At 43.7% G+C, this 16,699-nt stretch overlaps 1 protein-coding gene across 1 annotated transcript; it reads left to right on the forward strand.

The window, feature by feature from the left end:
* Positions 1 to 281: 281 nt before the first annotated feature.
* On the forward strand, positions 282 to 15,978 carry nfe2l1a (nuclear factor, erythroid 2-like 1a). The gene is made up of 9 exons (XM_041956768.1): positions 282 to 353; positions 2,724 to 3,253; positions 3,820 to 4,014; positions 8,790 to 8,969; positions 10,945 to 11,013; positions 11,111 to 11,245; positions 11,336 to 11,501; positions 12,102 to 12,788; positions 12,930 to 15,978. Exons 2-9 carry the CDS (start codon positions 2,972 to 2,974, stop codon positions 13,898 to 13,900), a joined length of 2,685 nt encoding a protein of 894 aa, XP_041812702.1. The 5' UTR covers positions 282 to 353; positions 2,724 to 2,971; the 3' UTR covers positions 13,901 to 15,978.
* Positions 15,979 to 16,699: the final 721 nt, after the last annotated feature.

Below are 16,699 nucleotides of genomic sequence, written 5' to 3' on the forward strand. Positions count from 1 at the left end.
TTATACATCCTGTCCTTTACTACCATGTTTTTTTTCTGGCACAGAAACAAAGAATAAAGAAAATGGTAAAAATCTGCTACCTTATTTTCCCCTTCTGCTTATTTCCTGTTATCCCTCCTCGTTCAATAAAGGCTATTTCTGAGTCAGTCTCACTTTCACACACACACACGCACACGCACACACACAGCTGGTGTGTTTTTTTCCGGGGAGGAGTCATGCGCGTCATCGCGGGGTGTCGCTTTATAAAGGTCCCACCCTGCCGGCGCAAGCAGATGAGACGGAGCCGGCGGGACAGAGAGAGCCAGAAAGCTCCAGAAACACGCTGCCCACAAGGATCACTGACAGCTGCTCCGGTAAGACACCCTCCTTCCTGTCACACTTTGTTATCACTGAGAAAAACTCGCGTTAACTCCGGAGTGATCTCACCTGGTCAGTGGGATCAGAGATCTGCCGGGTGATCTTGTTGTGTTTGCTGCCGGTCGCGTCCAGCGGTGATCTCTGACAAACACTCCGCCAAAACGTTGCGTGACTTTTCTGTATCTGCCTAAACGCGGTGCAGCCATCGGTCCAGTATCAGCGGGGATGAAAACACTGTGTAACCTGTTGCTCCGGCTGATCTCCGCTCAGATTTCCCTCATGTTGACGCGCAGAGAGGAAAACAACAGGAAACATGACAGCAGTCACAACAGAAACACCACACAGTGACAAAGAGCAGCAGGGTAGAGCCAACACTGTCATCTCATGCCACTTCTGCTCCTGCAGTCCCCAGGGAACTGTTCACTCTGCACTGGAGTACCATGAGCTCATACAGCAGGGTTACACTGCTGGCTGTGTGTGAGATACTGCAAATCAACTTCCCCTTAACCAACTACAGCAATAAAATGCTTCTTACACATTAATGCACAAGTAATAACACACAGGAGTACCAGGAGAACTTTTACTTTTGGTACTTCAAGTACTTTCTTCTACTAATACTGAAGTACTTTGAGTAACAAGAACAGCACAGCTGTTGAATGCTGAGCTATGCTGTAAGATAGTAGTCTGCTTCATAATGCATCAGTGTTAGACCAGAGGACACAGTTTTATGCTGCTAGAATAGAATAGAACTTTATTGTTCACCAAGATGGAAAACTGCCTTTGTTCATCCGACACAGCACATTAACAACGCTGATGGGAACACACAAAATGGAAAAATATAAAACAGACAAAGAAGAAGAAAGAACAGATTCAGATCTTGTCTTTAAGTACTGAGTGAGCCAATCGCCTGCAGGATAAACTACTTCTTAAGTTCTTTGTTGCCAAAGGTGTCCCGCAGTTTATCTCCTGTCTGTCTTAATGTTGCATCATGACTGTGTTACCATGCAGCAATACTAAGGCCCTCATTTCCTGGAGACCATACCGTAGTGCAACATTATACTTGAGTAGCTGGTGTTTCAGATGATACAGAATATTCTGTATAGTTAGTTATTTATATCGGTGGGTCTTAAAGTGGTCCTGAAATGCTTTCACTCATAGTTAACTGTTCTACAGCGGCTTCAGCAGGAAAAGTAGACCCAGTGTCCTGTCAGGGGAGGAGACAGGGAGAGGGTTTTTCCAGGCAAATGCTAGCAATTACATCATGAGGCTGCAGCGAGGCAGTGCGCGGCAGGCAGGTGGTTACCAAACCCTTTCCAGAAGTAGGTCGAAGTTACTGAGAGTGGTAATACAGGCTGGCTCTGCCCTGTCTGCCCTGTCTTCCTTATCTCCTCACGCAAACTGTCAAACATCTCAACTGCTGCCTCCCTGCAGGTCACGCTGCACTGACAATGCAAGATAATCGTTGATAAGTGTTGTGCCGTTGTTACTGTGCAAGGAGTGGTTGTAATGCTACTAGCAGAAGTAGTCATCTCAACAATAACTGTAGGCAGCAGTAGTTTAGTTTCTTAATAAGGAGCTAATGCCAGAAGTTTAGGTTGTAATTGTAGTGTACAAACACTCCTTTACATTATTTATTCGCTTTCTTGCCAATAGTTAAGTGAGAAAGTCAGTACCATGTCAATATGTTAAATATGTAGCTACCACCAGCAGCTGGTTAGCTTAGCTTAGCATAAAGACTGGAAACAGGCTTGATGGCTCCTCATCTCAGTAACTGCTGCTAGCATGATGCCTGAATTTCTCCGGGTGGTCGAGTTGCATTGTGGGTTATGTAACAGATTTCGATAAGAAATACATGGAATTAAAAAAGAAAGACGATGGAACGTTGTTATCGGAGTGCAGTGTTTAATCGCTCCTTACCTTGCTTACCTTTTTGTTAACTTTGGACAGAGCCAGGCTTGCTGTTTGCTTCTGCCGCCAGTCTTTGTGCTAAGCTAAGCTAAATGATTGACGCTTCATAGTCACAATACAGATATGAAATTAAGTAAAAGTACTAAGAATAGAATAATAAGTATTAACAGCAAAATGTATCAATAGCTACAGTTACTCATAATGCAGGAAAATGGCCCCTGTGAGAGTTGTGTTATTATATAAATCATATCATTGTATTATTATTACTCCTGCATTAATTCATACACAATCTATTAATCGTTTAATTGAGCGAACACTTGTCAGATTCATCGCTAATGAAAGTATAGTTAGTGGTTAGCTGCCCGAAGATGAAAGTATACAGTGACTACAGTGACTGTAACATTGAGCCTGTGTGGTCAGTTCCATCCTCTGAAGTAAGCTGCTCTCTTAATGCACAGGAAGAAGCATTTGCAGCGTTTCCATGAGGAGGAGGAAAGTTTCACAGTCAATCTTTGTTTCCTGATGAAAGAAGAGTCCCTGCAAAACTAGCATCTTCTACACTTGGACTCTGAGCAGCTCTAGCAGAGCCGCTGGCTGGGACTGTGTAGGTGATCTGCTCTGGACTTGACACTTTGCCCAAGGACACTACAGCAGAAGACCAGCTGAACCCTGGACCCTCTGGACGTCGTCTGGCGTATCAAAAACCATGCTGTACCTAAAGAAATACTTCACGGAGGGCCTCATCCAGATGGCCATCCTGCTCAGCCTGTGTGGAGTGAGGGTTGACGTGGGACTGGAGCCCTACCTGCCTCCCTCCTGGCACGAGATGATCCTGGGTCCGACCTCAGCGCTGACCCAGACGCAGTTCCACAACCTCCGCAACCGCCTGGAGGATGGCCATGGCCTGCATCCCAAGAGCGTGGACCTGGACGGGTTCTTCACAGCACGAAGGCTGCTGGGCTGGGTCCACTCTCTGGACAGACTGCAAGTAGGAACACTTGTCCATCTCTATATGTGTATATTCAGTGTAGTCCCATTAGAACGCTGAATTATAAGGTACTAGGGATAATAAGATTTTAGTTCTTTCCCTGTGGCTATGTACAGTTTTATTTAACTGGCTCTCACAAATTTTTCTCTTGTGTTTTCCTTTGAATTGAATTGTTGAATTGTCCATTTGCAGAATTCTAATGTATTTCATTATTTATTCATGAAATAGTTTCTCATTCTGGTAAACATGCTTATTCACTTTCTTATTGAAAGTTTGACGAAGTTAGCTTAGCATAAAGACTGGAAACAGGGGAAAACGAGTAATAGCGCATCAACATTAAAAGCATATGCACGCTGGAACTGCTGAAGTGAGCTAGTGGAGCTTTTGAATGTCAACATTATGAATGAAGCTTTGAAGTTTCGAACTATTGGGTACAGCCCTCCAAACTCCTACTTCCTACAGAGATTAGACACTATACTTCTCGGTGCCTCCATTATTGAATGTTCCATAACCCATGAGGAGAAAAATATGTTGAATTTTGACACGTGTCATGTCTTTCTCCACAGGTTCCTCAGCCAGAGCTGGAGACATGGCTGGTCCAGCGGGAGCCAGATTCTCTCCCCGTGGGATTTCCAGACCAGCCATCCCCGCTGGTGAGAGCACCGACTGGTGCGGAGAGAGACCAGATCGACCCGTCTGTGGAATCCAGAGCTGCACTTGGTGCCCTGCAGGAAGAAGAGGAGGAAGAGGAGGATAAAGAGGTGCGGCTGCTTCATTCACAGTGTGTTTAAGAACATTTAGGATACATGTTTTAGCTTGTTCTCGGGTGGCATCAGAATAGGCTGTTAGGACTATCTGCCATATTTCCTGCTCAGCAACCTTTCAAGGTCTAGTGTGTGGCAGATTTTTTGGGTAAAAAAAGTCTAACTGCCAAAAGTCCCACATCAGCCTCTAGTCCTGTGTCTGACTGGGCTCAGTGCCCTATGGTTAAATGCCATATACTTTTGGTTCCCATGAGGATAAATTTGTTTGCATGGAGAAATTATTATGCTTTTATGTGACTAAGTCAGAAATGATTTCAGAGTCCTTTCCCGGTTCAAGGGTTGATGTGGTCATGTTTAGTTCACTCAGCAATCTCTGTTGACCTTTGTCCAGACCATTTCCCTGTGGGATCTAGAGCAAAAACCCTCGTTCACAGACAGTTTGACAGGTTTTACAACTGCTCCATGAGCTTAAAGAGAAAAGCTGTTGTATTTACACTTCATGAAAGTCTGTCTGGCCAGCGGGTGTAAAGGCCAGGGTATGCCTGAAAGAAGGCAAGGGTGTTTTTAGCTGTTCCAAATGGTCGTGCTTGAAGGTTGGGCAAAAACCTGCCATCATACAGCAGAGTGATAGTCACTGAAATGGGGAGAATGGTGCACACATATAGACAAACCTTGATGTGATGCCTCCACCCAGGACCTTCAATGAGTAAAGCAAGCATGGAGCTACATGTGCTATAGGTAGCTGACCTGTTAGAGCATGTGCCCCATGTACTAAGGCCTGGCCCTTGTATGATTAGCATACCATCCCCTTTCCCCTCCCACTTACCTCTCTCAATAAACGGCAAAAATATATACGTACATTATTGATGTGGACAAGAGTGCTCGTTTTGTTTTTGACTGTCACTAAAACTGAGTATAATGTCATGTGAGATAATGAGTCAGAGTGAGATGAGTCACCAGGAAACTTCACCTCACCGCAGATGACCTCACCAGGAAAATGAAGCAATACACGACACGACGGCTGAAATGCAGAAACACCCCGCTGTGCTGCAGAGAATACACCTTTTAAACAAACACACAGACACGGTCGCCTGGCAGCCACTGGCCTTTTCACTGCCTCAGCCTTACGCTGCAGTAACCCGCTACTGCTGGTTATGTGCAGTAACCCGATGTCTTTAAACGTTATGCAGAGCATAAGGTTAGTATTCACAGTGAACAACGAATTGTAAAAGCCACGCATATTCAACGTGTCGCCCATGGCAAAAATGTTTTTCTGGTCATTATTCAACACCATAACTCAGGAGCAGAATGTTTCCCATTTGGGCAGATACTGAATTGGTGACACTAATCTTTGGTGGTCACGTTGAAGCTGTGCTGGTTCTGCTGATACTGACCTTCAGGTGCATCACGTGATGAAGCTCTCTATCAGTCCTCTGTTCAAAATAGTGAAACTTCCATTTCACCAAAGAACACTGATCAGATCAGAAAGTGAAGCTAAACCGCTTCTTTAAGACAGATTAACATAGGTAAGGGTCATCTGATCTGGATGGCACCACTCACTTCGTGTTCCTGCCTGCATGAACTCCATTTATTAATGGCAACGCCTCAGACATGCCTGGTCAAGCTGCAGCCCGTAAGACTGACTTAAGCACATTCATGGCTTGGCTGTCAGGTCTTTCACTGTAGATGCAGTTATGGTGAAAGTGGAAACAATTTGTATAGCACATCATGCGCAGGGGGATTTCTAAAATAGTTGAAGGGGCCGCTCTGGGCTCCAGGCTTGATGTTTACAGAGTTAAGTGTGGGTGTCTTCCATAGACTGAAGCAGGAATTACACTTCACCATCAAGGGGTTAGACAGGGATTCTGATTCTCAGAACAAACAACAACCACATAAACAAGTTCGTTCACTTTCTGTAGGATCACACAAACTACACTGTGCCAAAAAACACTCACGAACACACACTGCTCAGACACAGCACCCGACAAAACAAGACTGTACTATACCAGTGTACTGTAAATAGCCCACATATTGGCCTGCATGTCCAGTCTGGACTTGTAAACACACACACACACACACACACACAGAACATCACAAACTTGATATATATAGCACATAGAGATCTAAGTACATGCTGGACTGTAACCAAACTGAAAATGAATGTGTTTTTGAATTCCCTTCATGTGTCAAATGACACGTGTACAAACACACACACACACACACACACAAACATACACATTTGCACTTGTACTGTGAGGACACTTATTTACATAATACAGTCCCTAGCCCCTTACCCTGACCTTAAACATCACAACTAAATGCCTAATCCCAACCCTAACCCTAACCCTAATTCTAATCCTTAATACTAAGGTCTAAAACCCAAATGGGTTCCTCACAAAAATAGCTGTACAAATACACAGAAAAACACACACTCTCACCTACACACACGCACACAAAACACTTTATTAGCTTCCTCCTGCCCTTGTGACCGACTGGCTTGTTTTGAAACCTGATCGCTGGCTTATTGCGTCCCGTCCTGACACACATTTGCATCCCTCAGTTTTGCAATCCCTCCTGTTTACTGCAGCAACACACACACACACACACACACGCACACACACAAGAGCCAGAGGCATGCATGTAAACACATGTACACAAATGCATGAGGTGCAAACTTGTTCTACCTCACTTAGCAGCGTTGCAGCAATAAAACAGGACGTCCTTCTTATTTATACTTTATAGATTAAAGGACATAATGAGAAAGTGGAAATGTACAGTGAGTAATGAACTTAAAAGTTGTGCTATTATGTAAAAGATATGTCTCATAATACGTTAATGGAAAAGTAATTCTAGACAGACTGGTTCCTTGTTATCAGCTGCACAGCAGACATTTGAAATTGACATTGATTAGACATTGAAAAAGATTTTAATACAAGCTCAAGTCATGTCACATGTGCTGGTTGCATACTCTTATTGGTCAGGGCAGAGGATGAACATTGAAACCATTTAATGGACAGTTTGGCTCATATACTGGCCACGTAGTAGTAGTAGTGGTAATAGTTGTAGTAGTAGTATTAGTAGCAGTAGTAGTAGCAGTAGTATGGTGTCTGAGAATTGCCAGATTTCAGATCCACCTCTGTGTGGATTATCCTTTCTGTAGCATTTTTTAATGTGCAGTAGAAAATGTATAATAAACAATATGCAGTATCTGTATTAAACAGAGCAGATGTGCTGCAGGAACATTTCAAAAACCTTACCCCACCCCAGCATCCACCTGTATGCTCTGTGCCTGTGATCCCCTTGGGGGCCTGTTGCTATCGTCAGTCCCGGCTCCCTGCTGTCCTGAGCTTGATGCTTCCTTGTCGGGGGTGACGAGGTCAGAGCTTAGATGGCGGACATTAAAGCTGTACACAGTCTCTTTCATGTGAGTCGGTCGACTGACACAGAGGGTTTTGGGTTCAAAATCTAGTGTAACCAGTCCTTTATATCTGCTGATTGCAGAGGTTTGCGCGTCTAAGGGGTAATCCTGTTGGCACACCTGCCTCAACATTATGCCATGTGAAACCGCTGAAGGCATTTTACAGCATGTTAAGACCCTGCCTGAAGAACAGGGCTTAATGAAGTGAAGCCTGCAAACTAGTTCAGGTGGTCAACTCTAGTCTCCCACAACACACGCACGGCATACTCTTCTTTTTGCAACATAGATCCAACACATCCTTGTGGAGTGTACTTAAGATATCACTGCTCTACTCACAGCTTTTTTATCATGCCTGCTGCTGTACTGCTGCTGTTGCCGATCATATCGCATTTCAAAAGGCCCGCCATCACCCGACATGCACATGTAGGCTCTGAGACTATGATCCCTGCTGAGGAAATTAGTATGGTCACTCTCCCTTCTCTGCCGTGCCGAGCTTATGTGTGGGGAGTGACGCGGTCAGAGCTTATACGCATATGCAGATAGTGCTAAAGTGGTACAGTGTTTTTTGTGGTGAATGAAATGAGCATGATTAAAACCTGGGTTCCCATTTGCACTCATGTGGTGTAGTAGGGGTTATGTGCGAAGGCTTGACCCATATATGTTCAAAGCCACATACGTGTCCTTGCTGGCCAGCTGCTGAAGGTCTCTGGGTTTGTCTGTAAGCCCCCAGCCAGGTCAGGAAAAGGTTAAAGTTATTCTGAGCCTGGCTGTCTGTCTCTGGGTAAAACATGAGCCTTTAGGTTCTGTACATATAGGCCGGTAGTATAGAAGACAGTACTAGAGCATTATATTATTCCATTGGTTAGCATAGGGATACATTACCTCTTCACTCTGTGTGTTGTAGCCATGTGTGGATTGACGTATTTTGTTATTAACTCAGAGCATATGCACAATACATGAAAAGATGCATTTAACATCCCAACATTTTCTCCCTTCTTTAAGTTTAGCTTTAGGAGTATGAAACGGTGACAAAATAGTAATAATTAAACATTGTGTTTTTCCGTCAGTAATGTGCTAGTTTGACATTTTGGGAAATATACTTAATTGCTTTCTTGATGAGATGTGAGCATACAGAAATGTGAGGTTCCATAGTGTAGTGGTTATCATGTCTGCTTTACACACAGGAGGTCCTGGTATCAAAACCCAGTGGAACCAGCTTTTAGATAGAAAACTGGCCTGTCTATAGAGGCTATACAGTAAACATGAAATGTTCACCTGCTGTTTATATATTTTGGACTATTTTCAGACTGTGCAATGGCTGCATTGACAAGATCATTTTTCTCTCTGCGAACAGGAAGGAGCGCATAATGTACTTCATCACAATGGTGCTCTGGATGAAAGAGGACAGGAAGAGGAGGAGGAAGACCTGGCCACGATGCACAGGCATTACAGGAGGACAGAGGGAGGAGGAAGACCAGCAGATTCCTATGGCTGTGCTCACAACAGAGAGCTAACTCAGAATGAAGTAAATCAGGTAAGACATAGTAAGAATGGGATGTATTATTATTTCATTATCACAGAACTACTGGATGATTGCCATTGAATTTTGTAGTTTGTAATGGATATGATCTCTCACAGCTGCTATTGTGACTATATCCATGCAGTACTTCAGTGAATTTTGAATAAATAAAATACCATGAGGAATCATTAAAGGAATAGTTCGACATTTTGGGAAATGTGTGCACATGTGTGGTCAATATGTAGATGGAGATAGCAGCTGGGATGCCTGAATGAACAAGGAGGAAGTTATGACGGCCTTTAACCATGGCTGGATGGTACAATCGGAGTTTGGACACAGTGAATCATAGTAGAAGAATAAAAAAAGAGAGCTTGAGAGTTCAATCCCTGCCTACTGTTACATCTCAGCACATCTGGCCAATTGTAGCGTTATGTTTAGTATGAGTGCTGGATAGTCTGTTTCGGAAAGTTAAAAAAATGTGACACAGCTCCAATAATTCTGATGTTGGAAAAGGGATTTCATACACTCTTGGGTAGTGAGGATAAAAATGGGACCTCAAATGAAAACAGCAACAGGAAGAAGTCAGTAAACATCACCGCTGTCACTTTAACTGAATGGGCATCTCTTACCTGGACAGTTCTAAACAGGACAGTCTGACAAAGTCAATATCAGCCGTAAAAAATCCTGTATCAGTAGAACCTGCCTCACATATATACTGTATATAAACTGTACATGAACCTGCGTGAGTGTGAAGTGAGGTGATCAGAGCGTCTGCAATGCTGGGGGTCAGAGCTGGGTGTGACATCTTCAAATGCTCGGCTGCTGCCAGCTAAGCAAAATGGAAAAGCATGGGTGACACACTTAAGCAGCTGCACCCCAGGGTGCCCGTTACACCAAGCCTGACCAATTAGCTTATTCCAGTTCACCTTCAGACAAGTTTCATAGTGACATTTAAAAATATCAAATATTGGCATGTTGTGTATGTTGTAATGCTGGCCCCTGTTTTCAGGGCAGATCTGAAGAGAAGCCTGAAGAATACTACTGTCCAGAATCCACCTTTCCCAAATAGCTCTGCAGGTCCTATGACAGGATCCAGTGAAGATGGAAAGACTAGACAGACGTTTCTTAGAACCAAAGCCCCGAAATCAATGAGAGACAGAGGGAGAGGCGCTCGCTGACAGGTTGATTATGACGAATGTGTGTCTTCTTAGAAGCCTCACTCTCATGGTGTCACATGTGGGTCAGAAAGAAAGTACCTCTTGGTAAAGGGACATTCCACAAAGCCGTAATTCCTATCGACTGGACCCATCACTCATCTGATCATCCAGCCACCATCCATTTGCATATTTGTTCTGGATTTATGAATGAGGGAGAACAATATGGAAATATCAGACAGAAAAACTGATTATTTTTATCCGTTTTAAAATAGCTCTGGAGAAGCAGACTCACTCTGGTCACAGCCAGGTATTGCATTTGGCATAAATCAAAGTTTTGGACAAACTGATATTTTGACCTGATGATGCTAGAGTTAAAGGGATTGCCAAAGTTATTACAGTTAATCCTGAGAGAGAAATTGGTGCATGTACCAAATTTCATGGCAATCCATGTTGTAGTTGTTGAGATATTTTACTAAGCCATACATCTTAACCGCTGGTACAAGAAGAAATATCAGGGTGCACCAAGGTCAGTAGGTCAGGTCAGGTTCATCCTCTGTGGACGTTAATGTTGTCACAAAATTTTATCCAGGATTGTTGTTGATATATTTCTGCCAGAACCAAATGATGGATCGACCAGCATGAGCGTCTTTAGAGCCGTACTGCCAGCATGGCTAATAAAAAAAAACACATGAATGTCATTTTGAAGATCAACCAGCTGGTCAAAACTGGCATTAAGTCAAACACAAACCACCTGCTTGTATTGTTTTTGCTCTAAACATCTCTCCCTCTATCTTCCTCTTCCGCTCTCTCTCTGTCTCTCTCTCTATTTTCAGACTTCTATCGCCCTCCAGGACTGTCTAAGGCTGTTGGAGGAAACCTTACCTTTCCCAGGAGAACAACAGGTATAACCTCTTCTGTTCTCTTCACTTCAGTCCATTCTGGTATGTCTTCATGATCTTGAGAAGCACTCAGTATTTGTCCTGCTTTCTTGTTCCTCAGTTACATGATGTTGGTGGTAGAGGGAGAGACTTGGAGCATCAGCATCCAGACAGAGAGCCCATTCTGCCCCCCTTCATCCCCACCTCGGACCTGGAACTCCACTGGCAGGACCTGTTGGCTATCATGGAGCCTGAGGTGAATAGGAGAATGGACTAAAATGAAATCTCGAGATAAGTAAGCCAAAACACATTAAACTGATATCATTTTTTCATCCTTCCTCTTCAGAACACAGATGGTGACATGATGACTTCACTTGACCACACGTGGAATTCAAGAGAAACGATTCGAGGTCTGAGGTCCGAAGCTCTACAGCAAAACTCTAACAACCTTGGCAATAATGTCACAGAAGCTGATCAGGAAGTTCTTTGGATGGGAAATCCCTCGCAGCATGGTAATCCAGTTCAGAAGCTGCAATTTGTTCTAAGAATTCACTGACAGTTTTCCTATGCTTAAAAAAACCTCCTCAAAATGGAATTTAAAGGTTGATTCTTGTCCTTTGAGACAGCAGCTTTACAATACAAATTGTAACGCAAGTCCCAATCACTTGTTACTGAACCTTACAGTCACATTCAGTGGGTTTTGTCAGCAGATGGAACTGCTGAGTTGTTATGGTTTAGACATTTCCATACATAGGTCACATGGTAACAGCTGACCCATCTTCATGACAACTGAGCAGCTTCATCTGCTGGCAACCATAAGATGTGGTTGAAAGCTTTGGAAAAAAGTAAGTTGGACCTTTTATTGAGAATCTGTCGTGAGAAGCTCCTCATTTTCCCAGATGTTGTATATTTATGGTGATCCTCTTTAGTAGAAGGGGTACATGTTCCTTTGAGGAGTTCTAATGTAGGAGTTAATGACTTCCCTGACACCCTTTTAAATAAGGTTCATAAGACCATAATTATTTTGTTTTTCTGAATGATCATACCAAAGTCACTGCCGTACCTCCAACAATCCTAAACATTTTGCAAAAATGCCCCCTCTTTGTCTCTAGGTTTGTTGGGGACTCCAAGTCAGTCAGAGCCAGCCCTGTTTCCACTGACCCCCAGTGCAGAGTTGGATGATCACACTTCTGCCTTGAACACAAGGGACACTTTGAAAAACTCCAATGTGAATTCCTTGCACAGTCCTCCAGATCATGCAGATCTGCTTGCAGAAGATCCTTCAGAAGACGTCTGCCTGGGATTGAATGGAGAAGATAACTTGAGCACCTTCAATGTGAATCCACTAACACAAGATCTTGAGGAAACCATGGATGGCAGTCTGTGTTCACAGTATGCCCCCTATCCTGAAAACCTGCCTAGCCTCAATGTAAACTTTCACTCACATGACTCGACACCCTCCAGTTTCCCCCTGTCTCCAGATGGGAACGGTATGGTCCAAGATCTTCTGACATCTCCTTCCAGTGTCTTTCTGGCTGATGAGGAGGCTGCTCAGGATGAAGATGGTCTCCCTAGCCCACTTAGTGACCTCTTAGAGGATGCTGGCATTTTGGACGAGATTGGATTGTTGGACCTGGCTCTGGAAGAAGGATTCAGTCCTGAGATGGCAGCCAGGCTGGAAGAGGAGGGCTACCTTGACTATGAAATAGCCCAACAGCAAACTGCCATAGGTAGTGGCCACGCGGGCTCCAGCATGGCGGTCACAGAGGATCAGGGTGAACCAAAAACACATCAGCAAGGTAATTCAACAGAGAGCCAACAGATCTTCATTTTAAGTAACTATATTTAACAAACTGAGCAACTATATATCTTTGTTTCAGACTACACTAATGCTAAAACTTTCAAACTTACCTTGACCTTTCCTTGTTCCCTCTTCCTAGATGGTGAGAATGAGGCAGACTCAGACTCTGGTCTTTCTCTGGACTTCAGCCACAGCCCTGCTTCTCCATGCCCTTCCGAGGCCTCCTCCTATTCCTCTTCCTCATCCTCTTCATCGTGTGTGTCGTCTGAGGAAAGTCCCGTCTCTGACGAAGAGGATGAAGAAGGTTTAGTTGGTTCAGATATGGAAGTGGAGGTGACCATAAAGCAGGAGGAGCTGGAAGAGGAGGAGATGGGCGCGGTAGGAGGAGGAGGGTACCCAGAAAATGTTCAGAAACCCTTCCCTCCCCGCTATGGGAACGACAAGCTGTTTAATGGCTTTCCTTGGCTGGAGCATATCGGTCATGATCACACGTACAACCAACCCGGGTCAGCCACCCCCTCTCCATCCATGGGCAAGATGGCCACAAAACAAACCAAATCCTCTTCGCGACATGGAAATGCCAAGCCTTACCAGCGCTCCATCTCTGAGACCAAAATGTGGAGCCGGGATGAACGGCGTGCACGAGCCCTGAAAGTCCCTTTCTCCAATGAGCTGATTGTTAATCTGCCAGTGGAGGAGTTTAATGACCTACTGGCCAATTTCCAACTCAATGAGGAGCAGCTTACCCTCATTAGGGACATACGGCGTCGTGGTAAGAACAAGATAGCTGCGCAGAACTGCAGGAAGAGGAAAATGGATGTACTGCTGGATCTGAGCGACAATGTGTCAGGTTTGAGGCTCCACCGTTCACGGCTGCTCCGAGAGAAACAGGAAGCCCTGAGGAAGCTGCAGGAAATGAAGCACCAACTAGGCATGTTGTACCAGGATGTCTTTTCCAGGCTGAGGGACGAGGAGGGAAGGCCGCTGGACGCGATGGAGTACCTGCTTCATTTTGAGCCTGACGGTAGTGTCACGTTGGCTTCACGCCAACAAGGGCCGGCTTTGCCACCGACAAAAACCAGCAAGAAACAGAGGGACAAGAAGAAGTGAGGAGGTGGACAAGCCATTAGAAAATGCAGGGGGAGTAAAAAGCTCCTTAACAGGAGTGTGATCAAAACCACAAAAAAGCAGGAAAAACTGATGCGCTGGAACATAGGAATTATATGGGGTCTCAATGGAAGGTGCTAAAATGTAACCATGAAATCCTCAAACACCCAAACAGAAACCCCTAGAAGAGGTGATTATCTTCATCATGATGGCGAGAAGAAAACCTTCACTCCAGATGTGTCGTTCTCGATTCTTCATTATAAACGTTTTCTACACTGGAAAAAAATATTTGACTTTGACTTCTTGTCGCACTCAAAAACCTCTGAGATAAATCTGAGGTACTTCATAGTGGACTGAAAACAACAGGTGATGGATGACCTGGGAAATGCTAGTTCGATCACTATGCACAGGCCTGCTTTCTCCTCCGTCAGCTCCCTTAGAGACTTGACGATATTGAGCTGAACAAGCAAACAGGCTGATAGCAGGCTGGATCCTGGCCGTCAGCTAATATAGCTAAGACGCTACAATCAAGAGTTGGTGGGGTACAGGAAGGGAAGTTGTGGTCATGCCCCCTTGAGCTGGCAGATGTGGTGCATCTCACTCACATACACTTTTGGCTTATGTTTTAAGGTGGTGTGGTCTCTGAGAACAAGGTGGGATGATGTGTCATGATACATCAGGACCATCCATGTGATTCAGCTGCAAACACGGAATAATGGCGGAAAGAAGAATATGAAGCATTTGTTGGACAGAGTGCTTCGAGTTCTGCACATTTTCACACCTGTGCACACCTGGCCGCTCACTGAAGAAAACTGGTATGGCTGATTGCAGAAAATCCCACTCTCCCATGCACTGGCCTCGAGTATGGGAGGAGTAGAGGGCAAAATGTACTAACTTTTAAGGCTTCATGGATTTGTGAATGACAGACTGAGCAGACTGAATAAACTGGCAGCTGTCTGCTGTGGATATGACTGAGGAATGACTCTTTTTAACCTGAAGCGGGTAAGCCCCTGTGTTGTTTTGTTTTGTTTTGTTTTTCTTGTGAACCGAAAGCCTGATATCAGTGGTTTTTAGCGTGCCTTTAACAGATATGTTTTTGAGTTGTATGTATTTTCAACACACCTATCACACCACGTTGAAGCTGTGGAAATCGTATGTCTATTTCAAACAAGATGCCGGGAATATGTGTTCTGAGTGTAGCTCAAGGCCCCACACATGACAGGACTGGAGCTGTTATCAATCACGGCAGATATTTAATACAACTGAGGGAAGTTGTTAAGATGTAAATCTTCTCAAGATTGACAGGTCAATCTTATATTTCCAACGCCCAAAATACACATGAATGTGCCTTTAATATTTAATAATTTGTACATTAGTAATGACAGCTTTGACCTTTCCCCAAACTCAAGGCTGATTTGTGAATTGTTTGAATTTAAAATGTCTCATCACAATCCCTGTGGAGTCTTGCTCAGCTATTATTACAATGAATGGCAGCAGTTTGACCTCTCAATGCTAAGAATTACATCATTTACAAATTTGACCTAAATCCACAGTATTCTAGACTGTAGTAGAGAAAGTCTTCTGTTCAAAACTCGCTTTTAGTATTAATCATGGAACTAATAAATAATGAGTGTTATTGGCAGTAAATTCAGATCAATTCTCAGGAATGAACACAGCCAGAAGAACATGCTGCAGGTCTGTTTCCACTCGTGTAGTTAGTTCTCTGACAGACACATTTTGTATGAAGGTATGAGCATTTGTGACGTTGCTTGATTCTTTTTGGGCAAGAAACTGTCAGATGTTTAGTGTTTCACACAGTAAAATCAAACTACTGGATATGCACACAAATGCAGCCGAATGAAATGGTCACCACCAAAAACCCGTCTGTCCTTCAAGCTCATGAAGACCACGTTTGAACTTTTCACCATGCCATAACCTGCGTGCCTCTCACTACCACTGATGGAACAAGCGTTTATTAGCTGTTGTTGTGTGTTTTACATTTTGTGAAAGTCCACTGTGCTTGCTGGTATTCAAGGACGTGGAACTTCTGTAATATTAAGAAAACAACAATAAAATAAATGAATAAATAAGTAGTATGTCTCTGATGTTGACACAGTGTGGACAGCTGGTACATACAAGTTACCATGTGAAATAGATGAAAGTTGCATGTGTTCTGTGGATCTGCCATCACTTCCTCAGGGCAGAGGTTGACAGAGGAGGTGAGTGAATCTTTGCTTACAGTCAAATGTTGACTGTAACAAGGAAGATGAAATGCTCAAGGCAACACTGGATGATTGAACATGTTTGGTTTCTATACATTCATCTTACATTCATGACTCACATAAAAACGATTAAAATAAGAAAATAAAGGCAAACTCAATTTATTTTTGCTAAGAGTGTATGGCTCTCCAAAAGGCAGTTCAGAAGAGGACAAGGACTAAAGCAGGACTGATTCAAAAGCAACAACCCACAATTCTGGAAATAAGTAAATAAACTGGTCCGAAGAAGTTTAAGAAAATTCCAGCCGCAATTCCATTAGATAATGATGACACTGAAAACAAAGGAGAGGTACTGCTTGTAAAATAGGAGAAAGACTTTGCGGATTTAATTCAGGAAGTCTAAAAACCTGTTCCAAAGTCACTGAACGACTCTAGAAACTCCTTCATGACACTGGCATCGTGTATTCACACGCATTGTTCTTCTTCCAACTTACAAACTAACAAAGGCCAATCCACTTTCAGGTTTTGTTGACCTCTCTAACTCTTCTTGCAATATTTGCGAATGACTTAGCCCCACACATTA

The sequence above is a fragment of the Chelmon rostratus genome, chromosome 17 (genome assembly GCF_017976325.1).
Source record: "Chelmon rostratus isolate fCheRos1 chromosome 17, fCheRos1.pri, whole genome shotgun sequence".
Lineage (NCBI taxonomy): Eukaryota > Metazoa > Chordata > Actinopteri > Chaetodontiformes > Chaetodontidae > Chelmon > Chelmon rostratus.

Bases quoted from the DNA above. Each gene is read 5' to 3' on its own strand.
- nfe2l1a (XM_041956768.1), top strand. From the start codon at position 2,972: ATGCTGTACCTAAAGAAATACTTCACGGAGGGCCTCATCCAGATGGCC. The intron at 11,246-11,335 runs GTGAATAGGAGA...CTTCCTCTTCAG, and splicing joins TGGCTATCATGGAGCCTGAG to AACACAGATGGTGACATGAT. The intron at 12,789-12,929 runs GTAATTCAACAG...CCCTCTTCCTAG, and splicing joins ACCAAAAACACATCAGCAAG to ATGGTGAGAATGAGGCAGAC.